Raw genomic sequence first — 13,385 nt, 5'->3', positions numbered from 1 at the left:
TTTGTTTCACTTTTAAAAATGAGCCAGCTAGGCTCCTGAAAGAGCAGGCAATCCGTTGATGCAGTAATTTTGCCCCTCTGCCCTTCCTGTGCTCTTCCTTGTAATGGATTTAAGTACTCATTTCCACTATCACTAATTTAACAGTTTTCCAGGATCTTTGACAGTCAAGACACTCACACTCTGACAAGCTACCAGTGCTGTGGATTTGAGTGACAAGAGCAGATGGAAGAGAAAAATCCATCCTCTGGCCTTCATTTCAAGGAGAGCAGTTGAGCGTGAAGCAGGGCAGCACCATCTTACTGAGACTGAGTCGGAAGGCAAGCCGTGCTCCAACAGCACGGGTGGGATGGGCAAGTCCCGGAGAACAGCAGTGACACTCCCTCTTCAAGGATTAACGCTGCCTTTTGTACATTTTAAACGGGATGACAGAGTTAAGAGCCAGTGAGATTCTTCATCATTATCCCCTTACCCCTCTAGAGGGAGGGGCCTAGCTTCCAAAAAACTGCCTTTACACAGAACTAGCTCTGACAGAAAAATGCCAATACTAAGCTCTTCCCTGGTAACCAAAAAAAAAAAAAGGCCGGGGGGAAGGAACAGTATTTAATTCACTTTACCTTTAAATACTACCTAGTAATAGCCTAAATCAGCAGTGTGAAGTGAGAGGGCATAAATTCCGTCATTTTTAGGATACCATAATACATAAACGTAAACGTGTAAAAGACTTGCAGCATAAAATGGCATAGGTGGTGCTGGTTGGGTTGTGGATATTTTTGTGGTTCATTGTTCGGTTATTCTAAGCTTCAGTGGCTCCTTTTAATCTTACACTGGGTGGGGTTATAGCCCAACTTTCTGAAAGACAGAATGCACCTGTCTATGTAGTCACAAACAATGTAAAACACTAATTCAGCATTTTATTTGTTGTTCATATTTTTACAATTTATTTTGCCATTTTTAAAACACCACATATCAATTTAAGAGGTGAAAGTATTTGTTAAAAGTTTAAACTTTGGTTAAACCACAGTCAAAGGAATAATCTTTACTTGAACAGCCTTATGTATGTTGAGGTGAACCCAAAAGCACCAGACAGTAGGTGGACTTGCTTTGTAAGGCATATTCCTTCTAAACAAAGTGTTCCACGTTGTCAAACTGACTTACAAGCAACACAAAAATATTGCTCATCCACAATTCCAATGCAACTGCTTACAAACAAGAGTCAGAAAACACTGTGTTAGCCCACCACAGAAAACAGTGTGGCTAAAATAAAAGAAGCCAGACAAACAGCGAGATATAGAAATCAGGAGGCAGAACATACATGCTTAAACTTTCCCCTTACCACAACAAGGGAAAACCATCTTTTGCTTAGAGCCTTGCCCATGAACAATCAAAAAGCAAGCATACAGCATCCGTGTTCTTCAGCTTACGAATACTGCAAAGCAACTATGATCTTACATGTCTTCCAAGGCAACCTGTTGTCCTTCTGAAAGGCTAATGTATTTTGTATAGAGGTGATTTGTGGCTGTCAACCAATCCATCTGGTTTCTAAAACCGAACAAACATCACTCTTTAGTTCACTGTGTTTTCCATTAATATCAAAATAAAATCTTTGACTTTGAATTAGACCCACATGCAACCAAGTACGGACAAGCAGACAACATTTGCAACATCACTGGCATCATGACACAATATTCTATTATGACTTTGGGCATTATCATTAGAACATCATGTCATCTAGTCCATCCTCCATAAACTTCTTGTAAATTGCCATAAACTTTGCAACAAATGCTTCCAGATGATAAATGGCTTTGCTGCCAAGTTGCAAGCGGTGTTCATAGAAGGCTGCCATCTGTGCAACTTCTCCTTTCAGTTGTCCGTCACAATTATTTAGAAGTTCTGTCAGGAGACCCTAAAAAGGGGAAAAAACAGGACAGTATTTGAAAAATTACATATTTTTTGTTAAAAGGATAATCCCATTTCTCTGTATATAGCCAAGCTATGACCAACAGTTCACTCACAAATCCAATAGAAAAGGCATTTAAAAATCATTACACCACCTATTTGACAGAATTAGATTCATGGAACCATGTCTCTTCTGAACTTTCTTTCAAGATAAATTCCTTACGTCAAAATAGACGTGACCTACCATGTTCTTAGATAGAAAAAAAATCATATACTGGAACTACTTATGCCTTAATAAAGAAAAAATTAACCTCATCTCCAAGTACCTCTACTGCATGCTGGCACATGGTCCTGGAGAGAATTTTACCAAGATAGCAAATGCATTAAAATCACTTACTTCCTATCTCGAAAGCACCGAGCACAAAGAGAAACAACATTAGTCAATAACAAGGGAAGGGCTTATTTAAATTTTAAGTATATCAGTTTATGTACATATGTATGGGCAGATACACACAAGACACTTTGCAACAATACCTCAGTCATTACAAAAACCAGAAATGCATTATTTCGGATCCGACATAGCAATAAAACCATTGCAAATCTATCTCTATTAAAACAGTCATGATTAAGTGTGAAGTATCTCTAGACTATTTCAAGTTTATGAAGATGGAGTGAGTAGAGAACATCCACCTTTGGCCTGATGACAGCAGTCCTCAAACAGGTCAATGCAGGATCCACTAACCTACCATCAGAAAGGAAGGTTAAAGAAACACCTAACTACCAAAATTGCCAGAAAGTAGTTAATGTGAAAAGAAATTTATTATCTTATGTCTGATGGCAAAGTCCACCTAGGGTAAGTTGCAAACATGAGCTTTAATCTTTATTCTGTTCTGGTTGTCTTCAGCATCCTTTCATCCTGCCTATAATAAAAGCATGAATGTCCCATTTGCTTTTTTTTCCTCTCAAGGTGACTTCTGTCTTTGAAGAAGCCTGCTGGTCTAGCATCCGTTAGCAAACCTCTCCATTAGGACACAGCAGATAGTGAACTTACAACAACAAATATTTCGTTTTCTTTTGCAAAAGTTATCAAAGTTAGCCCATAAAATACGTCTAATGCTTCAAATACAGAAACTGGCCTGAGAAGTTGTCAGGGGGACAATTGTTTTTACTCAGCTATGATGCTGCTGTTCTGGGATCACAAAACAAGTTTTAGTAAACCATTCAGAAGTGTGAACAAGGAAGCCTGAAACAAAAATAAACTAGACATTTACATTTTCGAGATTAGAGAACAGAACATTCCTGACCCCAGAATCTACACAGCTCAAAACCATCATGCCTAAATACATCTAGGTATGAACCTAACTAAACATTCTAGTATATTGATTGAGGATCATGAGAAGTGAATGCTATGTATCATGTTTGCAGAACAACGGTTTTAAATTACTGCTTCAGAGAAATAACCTGGACTATTTTGGTTACTCCAGTGAAAAGAAACACAAGAGAAAAGTATCTTTTGGTCATTTCTGTCTATTTGGAAAAGCCACAGCTTTTCACCAATATTTGGATACTTTGTGACGTTTTAGTGCGGGTTTGTTGTTTTGTGGGTTTGTTTTGTTTTTTTTAAAACTCAAATTGAGACTATCATAGCAGTAATATTTGTAACACATGAAGAGCTAGATAGCTGAATTACCTTCATTATAATCTCAGGAGGAATGCAGTGTGTCAGGAGTTCATAAAGCCGTCCACGGACCTCTAAAAGCCTGTTGGAAAGACACCACAAAATATCAGAAGTACATCCCCAAAGCATACTAATGTGTTTTCACTATTTGTGAAATATGCTGCAGGAAGGAAAAAAGTCAACACAAGCAAAGGGATTTTTTTCTGGTTTTGTGTGTTTATTTTAAACCCAAAAGCATTGCACAAGTCAGTTTCAATTCAAATGCTACACATCCCCTTTTATTTAAAACAGTAAGATAAGTTACATATACTCTAGTTACAATGGTCTCAGTTAATCTAGAAGCTACAAAGCTATTAGAATTTGTTTCAGGCTTGTCTCCCTTTAATTCCTCTTCATATCTCAATTACTATTCATGCTTAAGATTAGTGAGAAGACGCCACAAAATTGATTAGAGCCCCAAGATTCATTTACACTGTTTCTCTGTCTTCATTGTTTACAAGAGGGGGTAAGATGATTAGGTGACGGAAAGCGACACAGTTATCAGTTCTCAACTTTTGATAGCAGGAGGGGGGAGGCTACAAGCATTTAAATTAAATACAAGAATTTAAGTGACATCAAGTTATATATGGAGCAGATTAAAAAGATCAGGCTGTGTGTATGACACTGAGATGGATAAAAGGGGGCATCTCCTTATGTGCTTTAATAAAATTATGATTTCTCAACATCCAGTTCTTTTATGAAGTTGTATTATGCTAAAGATGATGAAACAGAAGACTTAAATAAAAACAAACATCAACAAAAACCAACACCCACGCTCCCCACTGCCGCGTCCCCCCCCCCCCCAACCAGACAGACAGACAGCACAACATGCAACTAAGCTTAAGCTCACTTTTGATTACAAAGCTTCAACAAAGAAAACCAACAATCGTTTCGGCTCCTGATGCTCACTCTGCCTCCTCTGGTAATTTTAAAGCTCACTTCCTCTGGCTGCAAAGTACCAGCTCCAGTAGAAATGGCAGAAAATTACATATAACTAAAGTAAAGATGCTGTATTTTTAAATACGGCAATTTTTTTTAGGTTCAAAAGTACACCAAAACCATAATTTATAGCTGCAAGCAAGTGTATTCACCTACCTTTGCGGTGTCTGTTGACCAACAATAGCATTTGCAGTTTCTCTCAAATAAACTTCCCAGTCCATCTCAGGAATATCTTGATCAGCAGTAAAAGGATACCTACATAATAATAGGATTTTTTAAAAACTGAAATCAAAGCAAACTGTCACCTATTCCAATAAGGCCTCAGAAGTAAGTTCATTTATGTGTCTGAGAGTATAATTCACATGAATTTTTAGCAATGACTTACTGTTGTACTCTGCAGGACTCGCACATAAGCAGTGCCTTCCGAAGGTTCCTGCCAGATTTCTCTGCAAGCCTTTGAGCCAGCTCCTGAGGAAGAGTCAGGCCTTCTTTCTTACACACACTGGACAAGACATGGCAGATCTAGACAGAAAACAGCAGGGAGTACAACACTTAGCGAACGGCTTTGCACCTACCAATTCTCCTGTTTGAAACATTTCTGGACCAGAGATGGACCAGTCTTTCATAAGACACGCTTGACAAATCAACCACCACAAAGAAAAACGAGGTCACTTTGTGGTAGTAACTTATTTCATAAGTCCACAGCAAGAACTTATCCAGTAAGAGGTTTTAAATAATTTATTTCTGCTTCTGTGCCAACATACATCCTCAATGCTGGGAGCAGGCACTCGTACAGCCAGGCATCTGCTTTGAATAGGTCCTATAATTTTTGACATGGAGTTGCAGCAGAGGATCAGCCTGCAGGTCGCCATGTACTTCTCCATTGTTCTTCGCAAAGCATGCTGAGCATCTTTAGTTAGTTTGTCAACGTCTGTTAACAGCACCACTGAAAAAGGATTAAAAATAAGTGGGTTTTTTTATTAATATCAAATCTTTCTAAGAAAATGAGTGCTTTGACATATGAGCGATAATACCAAAATAAACGATCCAAGCAGAAAAAGGCAGCACGGTTCCACAGGCAGGAAAATAAAACACAAAGACAACCTGCATGCTTTTTTGACTGTATAACCTTCTGCTCCTTCACACCCTATACTCATGTCCTGGAATGTCAATTTCTTCAGAGCAGGGCCTGCAACACTTCAGTGACAAGAAATAATCCAGGTAGGTGTAGAAGCTTTCATTTTGGTAATTAGTACAGTAACTTTTTAAAGGAAATTTTAAGTAAGAAATGTAAAGGAATTTATGGCATAAGGACATATCAAAAAGCAAAAATTTCTTGAAGACTCCCCTCAATACATTTCATATTTAAAAGCCAATGTCTCAGCTTAACAAAGGACTGTAGAAAGCTGCCTTGTTACTGTAGCTGCAGTGCCTTTCCACGGACACGTAAAGAAAAACCTACTTCAAAAATGCTTCAGAACAGTCAGGAGACACCCAAGACGAAGCAGCTAACCTAACCAGCTACCTTCTGCAGGTTCCTCCACAGGCAACTCAGAGATAGCTCATTTCAGTACTCTGACTGGTCCAGTGAGAATAGCCTGGAGGAACAAGTCAGGCCATTACTCTTCTCCCAGTTCTCTTCTGGTTATATATGTAGCCTAAGGAGACCAGCCAGCTTACCAGATGCTTTGAGGTGCACGGTATGACTGTAGCTGTAAGAATATACACATCAATAACTGGTAGAGCAAATCAGGCTCTAGCAGCTTAGGTGAAATATAGTATTTCCTGAGAACAGCGAGGAAAATAAGACAAAGTACTAAATCCACAACCATTTTCAACTGATTTCTGCTCTACTCTGTCAAGAATTCCTCTCTCCTTCAATCTCTTGTTCTATAGTTCTGATTTCACTTTCAATTTAGTCATGGCGAGGGAAAATAAGCCAGTTGTAGCAACATGTGTCTTGGAAAACTCAATGAAAGCCTTCTTCATTTTCTTACCCAGTGTCTTTCCGTACATGATGGATAAAATGCTTCTAAACTTTCCGCCCAAGATAACTCATCCCCCAAAACACTACAAATAAGCAGCTAACACCTAACTTACCCAGCACACTGTTTGCCATCAGGTTATCCTGCCCCTCGACTCGCCTCAGTAGCTAATAACTCAACTACTACTGTAGATCATCAAACTAAGGTACACTGCATTTCAGTGGTAGACTTGGGACAAAGACAGCAGGAATCCAAGCTCCCTCTGCCCAGCCACACTCATTCAACTACACCCGGTACTCCTAAGAAAGCAACACAAGAGACAACCTCATACCGAGTATTTAACCACTCAAAGTATTTCCACAGTTGAAGAAAAGTGGGAAAGGTTCATGCATGCCCTCATGCAATACACAGGCACATAAGAACTGTCAGCTGAAATCTCTGAAAAACAATTTTAAAAAGTACTTTGACTAGTTTTAGCTAGTTTTACTCACCTTTAAAATCTCGTTGAGTGCTTGTCTCAAGCTGTTGGGATTGTGCTACTGTCTTCAAGAGTTCCTGAATTACTACACGGTCATTGTTTCCCGCATCACTGTACCAGGAGTTTGAATAAAACTTGTTTTAAAACAACAATTTTATATTGCATATAAAATACACCCTCCTAAGCAGCCCCTTGGTCAACTGACTGAACAAGAATGCTAGAATACTTCCGAGGCTGTTGAGGTTAGAATTATGCTCAACACCCATACTCTGTTGAAAGTCAGCTTCCCATTAATAAAAACAACCCAAAGCTTATACAGGCACAGCTGGATTAGAAGCCCTGTATTGGGAAGTAGCAAAACCATTGTCCAATGTTTTATTAATTCATTAATATAGCAGTTATTTTTCTGGTATGAAAAGTCTAAACTTTTGTCACCTATGATGTGGTCAAAGATACACAATGTGAACATTTTTACCCATTAAGGGAAGAAAAATTAAGTTTAACCACACAATAGGATGCCTGACTCAAAGGACTGATGTAAATACATCGGTTCTTTTCCCCTGAAAACTAGGTGTCATGCTATGAATGCATATATGCTCAATGTAAACTTGAACAGCAGAGACACTGGAACTACAAGAGTGTCTACTAAAAGACTGATACCAAAACACAGTTACAGCACAAATGGTTAGCTTTTTTCCTCTTAGAATGCAGGAAAACACAGGGAAATACTAGCTCTCCTCCCGCCTCTTCTCCTCACTATCCACTACAGTAGCACCGCACAGCTTTCTACTGAGGGTTAGAACCTCAGCTAGTTTGATTCAGACCTGACAACCACTGCAGACTGACCTGCAAGCTAGATTACTTAAAAAGCAAAGAAAAAGAGGGGGGAAAAAAAACCAAAACACTCTCACAATCTTTAGCATCCCCAGACTATCGCCTTCCCAGAGGCAGCAGCAGCTCTGCAGTATTTCAATGGCAAGCAAATGCAAAGGCATTTGTCTGTGGTGTTCCAGTCACCACTCAACCAGACCTTCCCCATTCCGGCCAAGGAGAGGGCAGCAGAACAGACAGAAGTGTATTAGCTCAGCAGCTGACAATCTGCTGAACAGGCTACACTGTCTTTGACTGCAGAGATCTGTCCTTCAGCAAGGGAACAGACCTTTGATTACAGTATAAAAAACAAAAAGCAAAATGAAACTAGCTGGTTCTACTTAGGAGCTAGGCCAGTTTCTGGAAATGGAAAGTGATTAAAACAATTTCCTAATAATTAAAGATAAATTATTCTCTGCAGTAACAGAGAACCTAGAGTTACAATTTCATGGTGAAAGATTATTCTTAGTATCATGTGACCACACCAAACTTTCCAGGAAAACAACGAACAAAGGCAGTTACCATACAGATACTTAATTTTTATTGTTCCTTACTCTTTCACTACCCATTTCCTCAGGAGAACCCGTTTTAAAGCATCTACCCAAGTGACCAGCAGACACCACTTGGGAATTTGGACAACATCCTCCTTTTGGAGGAAAAAGAACAGTTCTATCTAATAAAGTTCCATAATAAATTCAATGTCTGCAGAGTCCTTTCCAGAAGTTAATTTCCTTTCCCTGTTAGCCATTTATCATGTTCCTCAAGATGCACAACATTATAATTCAATCAAACTTCACAGACTATGCTGATAAACATTAGCACAGCACACACAGGTTCACTGGCTGGTCAGACAAACATGGCAATTGCTTGATCACTTAAAGCCTATAAATCAATGTATTAATTCTTAATCAAAACTCAGCATACTATTATATGCAATAGCCAATACAGCAGTTCTACACTTCCAGGATTTTTATATTTAAAGTAAAACACAATTATTTTATATGTTTCAAGCTAAAAGTACTCTATGGAGAGTAACAGAAGAAGTATTAGTACTATTAGGTTATCAAACCAAAAGATTGAATGGTCACACATTTTATATCACCAAAATCACAGAAAAGTAGGGGTTGGAAGGGTCCTCGAAAGATCACCTAGTCCAACCCCCCTGCCAGAGCAGGACTACCTAGAGTAGATCACACAGGAACGTGTCCAGGCGGGCTTTGAATGTCTCCAGAGAAGGAGACTCCACAACCTCTCTGGGCAGCCTGTTCCAGTGCTCTGTCACCCCCACACTGAAAAAGTTTTTCCTTATTTTAATATGGAACCTGCTATGCTCAGCTTGCACCCATTGCCCCTTGTCCTGTCATTGGACAACATATTTAAACACTTAATTACCATTATAAGTCTCAGCTTTAGTTTTTTGGTCTGTCTTAGAATACCAGCAGATATTCACTAATCAATACACAGAGATGAGCTGCAGAACAAGCTTTTGAAGGAGACATGGTACACGAGAATAGCTTCTAAAACACAGAGCACCATGAGAAAAGGTTTAGCAATAAGCACAAAGCTGAAAGTTACTTCAGAATACACACTGGCTTATAACCGCAACCCCGACAATGCCAAGACAACCAAAGCCTCCCAGTGCACAATGACATTTACTCTCATGTGATTTAAAGCAACACTACAAGGTTTCAGGTAAATACAAGTATTTACTTTGGGTCAGTGAACTATCACCAGCAATTTCACAACTGTCAAAGAAGACATACAGTACACCGTTATAGCTTCTGCCGTTTAAATCAACATCTGACCTCGCTTATGACAGGATTCCCAGTATTTTTGTGGTGGTGTTCCTTCCCATGCTCCAAACTCTTTATTTTAAGAGCTACTCGGTAAACCTTGTTTACAAAAATAAAAGTGACTTGAAAGTATTTGTGAGAGAACTAACAATATGGAGGTGTTGGTTCCAATAAAAGCTCAGTTTCAACTTAAATGGTTAAATCTATGAATCCAGAACTGTTTCTGTTACCCAGCCCTCAACATCAGCATGCTTATGTGGCTAGTTAAGCAGAACATTACTGTCTTCAGCACTCAGCAATCCGAATTTTTAATCATTTAGAGCTGTTCAATTAAAAATCCTCTCCCTGCTCCCATCCGCAGTCCAAACCCACAAACCATTAGCTAATTTGCTCAGGCAATAAATGGTGCAATCGGACCCTTACATACCCAGGGTGAAACGACTTGCAGTACACCCAGCGGGTGATATTTGAAGTGGGACATTTCTGCTGTACACTTACCTTGGGTTAACTTCAAGGTGATAATTACTTGCAATGGTGCTAATTTCAATTTTCTTTTTAGAAGGTGCCTATGTAGAAAGTAAGCATATTAAACTTCAGAAAGAGCATTCTAAAAATCTGATGCAAAAAATTTATCTTACAGATTACAACTGGCTAGGTCACAGGCAAACCAAAAGCCTCAAAGAGCTGCTGAGACACTAGACTTACACATCTCCTACCCCCCAACCCCACCTCCAATGGAGGAGTACTGACACATCATCCAGCCTGTAAAATAGTAATAGTAATAATTACTATAGCAACACATAGCCCATATTACTGCACGCTCACGTTACTGAGTTTTGTAAGAAGAAATCTTATTATTGCAATGAGCTGTTTGGAATGATACTTTGTCCCTCCAGAGAAGTTTTGGAGGGAAAAACATCTTGGCAAAGGATTTAAGTCTACACTTCATTTAAAGAAAACACTAGTATTTATATCACCACTGAATTTGGTTCTGAACAGTTAAACACACGCTATATTTCTGTCATCCAGTCCAAGTATTTAATTCTCAGTAGTGGAACAAGTATAAAAACAAGCATTAAATAACCTATTTATCAAAAAAGCTTGATAAACCCTTATTTGTCAAGCCTTCCATAACAAGGGTTTTGAATGGATAATATAACCTTTTAATAACAAACAACTAAATGCCTAAGACCCAAGGCAGATAGAATTTAAATTATTTTTTTTCTTGCTAATGCTGAAATTGTCACTATGAGAATAAGAAAACAAGTTAAAACTTGCATATATGCAAAGCAGCGCTAATAATTTTTAAGATAAGGGTTATTTTTACAGACAAATTATATGCTATACACATAATTGAGAGCTAGTCTATCATAACACTTGCTATTGTCCAAACTGACCTGTAAAAAAAAGAAAAAAAAACCACCACAAAAAACAACAAAAAAGCCCCACATCCTCCCACCCATGAAGACCTAAGGAACAAGAACATCTGGCAAAAGTTTTTGTTCAATAACCAAACTAGTCTGATTAATTACATAAAATAGCTGGAAGATACTGAGTACAAAGAAAATTACTTTTAAAACTCAAATAAATATAAAGGCCTCACAACAAAACACATCAGTATATAAATATCCACATTACTTTGCAGCAGATGGGAGATTTTTTTTTACCGTTATACTCTGATGCTCAATCCTCAGTTTTTCTACTCCTGCACCATATAATTCCCTTAACAAACACATTATTCTTGTCTTTTTTCCAGCTCCTGATGGTCCATACACCAATAGATGAGGGAAGTCACCACACTGAACCTGAACACAAAGCAACAAGGTTAGTTTACTACAGTATTTTCCTTATAAGAGAGTATTCATCCTTCCCTTCTCACCCAAGTTTACATGAAATAACTTTTCCAGATCAGTCACAACGTAAGTACTTATTAGAACTGCTGAAATCCTTTCCTGCAGCAATACTTCCCATGGAACACCACATTTTTCTGAAGACCATATGTAACTCATTTAACTCCAAACACCTCACCACTCAAAAAACAAACAACAAACCCAAATAAACCTCTAAACCAACAACCATTACGTGTTTTCCAGAGTTTCTAGAGTGACAGCTGTAATAAGCACACAGTAAAAAGGATTAAACCAAAGTTTAAGACAGATATACATGCATACAATTATGATATATATGCATATATGTAATTACTTTGATGTTTCATTTGAAGCCTTGAATGTGGGCAGACGAGTAACAGCTAGTCTGCATTTAAACGAAGTTAAAGGAGTTTGTTTCTTGAAGAGCTAAAAGGCATAACCTGGAGACCATCTGGCCAAACGCCCCCGTCAGAATTTACATTACTTAGGTGTAACCGCCACAGAGGAATACCGAGAGTGAATTAGCCCAGCAGCCTAGTGCAGAGAAGTCGGCCCATCTGGCAGGGGAAGCAGTCCTTTAACACCCAAACAACTACACAGTCCTGGCTTTTATTCCCAGCTGCTCACCTTAAAAACTTCGGCTAACTTTAAGTGAACAAGGTAAGCCCTACTCTCAGCTAAAACCAGCAGGTAGCACAGATGCACATCCCTCCTGAAAAAGTCAAGCCACTAGTTTCACCACAGCCTTTTCCCCAGCCTACGGACCACGCGCCCGAGCGGGACACGATGCCCGCGCACCACATTCCCACCGGCGGCTCCCGGCAGGGAAGCTCCCCCGAAGGCCAGGGCCCGCCCCGAGGGAACAGCTCCCAACCCCGGCCCCGCGGAGCGGCTTGACGGGCCGCCGAATCCCGACTCCTGGAGGATCCCCGCTGCGGGGAGGAGAGGGGCCCGGTGGCGGGCTCGCCTGAGGCGACCCCCGCCCCCAAGGCTGGAGGCCGCAGCGGCGCGGGGTGAAACCCGCCCGGGAGCTGGACGGCGGGCCCGGGCGCCCCCTCACCAGGTTGCGGAGCTGGGCCGCCTGCTCGCGGTGGTAGTCCAGCCTGCCGAGGGAGCCCGGCCGGTGCTTGTCCACCCACAGGCTCATGGCGGTTGAAAAGCGCGCGCCGCCCTCCGCGGCCCCGGCCCGTAGCGGTGGGAGGAGGGGCCGCTACGGCGGCCGCCGAGGGACCGGCGCGGGGAGCGGAAGCTGGTGGCGGCCCCGCCCGGTCCCCCGCAGGCTGTGGGGGTTCTATTCCCCCCCCCCCCCCCCCCCGCAAATGGCGGCTCTTCCCACTGTGCCCTGGCAGGGTTTGTGTGTGCAGCGGCAAAGCTCGTGGCGCCGGGGGCAGCAGCTGCCGCAGCCGTTCCTGCCGGCCGGCCATGGCGGGCCCTCGGGCGTGGGGGGAGGCAGCTGGGGAAACCGGATCATGGCGCCGGGGAGGACGGGTGGCAGCAGGCCCGGGAGCGCGAGTGGCGGCGCTGGGGACCGCTGCTGCCCGTCATCTCTTGCTATTTGTGGCAAACTCAGCGTTTTTACTAATGACAAGCAGATACGCCACGCGAGCGGCGGCGGGGCGCGCTGGCGGCAGCGCGTGAGCTGCGGCGGCGGGGCCGGCAGAAGGCGCGTTGGGTCGGGGCGGGGCGACCGGGATCCGGCTCCCGTTGGGACGGCGCGGCGACCCGGAGGGCGAGCGGGCAGGGAAGGACACGGCGAGGGGCGACAGTGAAGAGCCCCTCGGGCACGTGTGGCCTGCCCGCCCCGCCTGTGAGCGGGTCCCTCAGCCCGCGATCGGCCGC

At 41.7% G+C, this 13,385-nt stretch overlaps 1 protein-coding gene across 1 annotated transcript; it reads right to left on the bottom strand.

The window, feature by feature from the left end:
- Positions 1-1,028: 1,028 nt before the first annotated feature.
- On the bottom strand, positions 1,029-12,693 carry RFC3 (replication factor C subunit 3). Its single transcript, XM_086481880.1, has 9 exons — positions 12,607-12,693; positions 11,346-11,483; positions 10,177-10,244; positions 7,029-7,126; positions 5,317-5,498; positions 4,938-5,074; positions 4,709-4,807; positions 3,587-3,656; positions 1,029-1,903 (listed from the first exon to the last, which is right to left on the bottom strand). The coding sequence occupies exons 1-9, from the start codon at positions 12,691-12,693 to the stop codon at positions 1,712-1,714; spliced, it is 1,071 nt and encodes a 356-aa protein (XP_086338006.1). The 3' UTR covers positions 1,029-1,711.
- Positions 12,694-13,385: the final 692 nt, after the last annotated feature.

This window comes from Leptosomus discolor, chromosome 1, assembly GCF_034619465.1.
Source record: "Leptosomus discolor isolate bLepDis1 chromosome 1, bLepDis1.hap2, whole genome shotgun sequence".
Taxonomy (NCBI): Eukaryota; Metazoa; Chordata; class Aves; order Leptosomiformes; family Leptosomidae; genus Leptosomus; species Leptosomus discolor.
Note: the sequence above shows the minus strand (reverse complement) of the source record. Positions and strands in the feature narration are given on the sequence as shown.

Excerpts from the sequence above, each read along its gene's own strand:
- RFC3 (XM_086481880.1), bottom strand. The coding sequence starts at position 12,693 with ATGAGCCTGTGGGTGGACAAGCACCGGCCGGGCTCCCTCGGCAGGCTG. Across the intron at positions 7,127-10,176 it reads CACCTTGAAGTTAACCCAAG|TGATGCGGGAAACAATGACC; the intron begins GTAAGTGTACAG and ends CTCCTGGTACAG. Across the intron at positions 3,657-4,708 it reads GGTCAACAGACACCGCAAAG|GCTTTTAGAGGTCCGTGGAC; the intron begins GTAGGTGAATAC and ends TCTTTCCAACAG.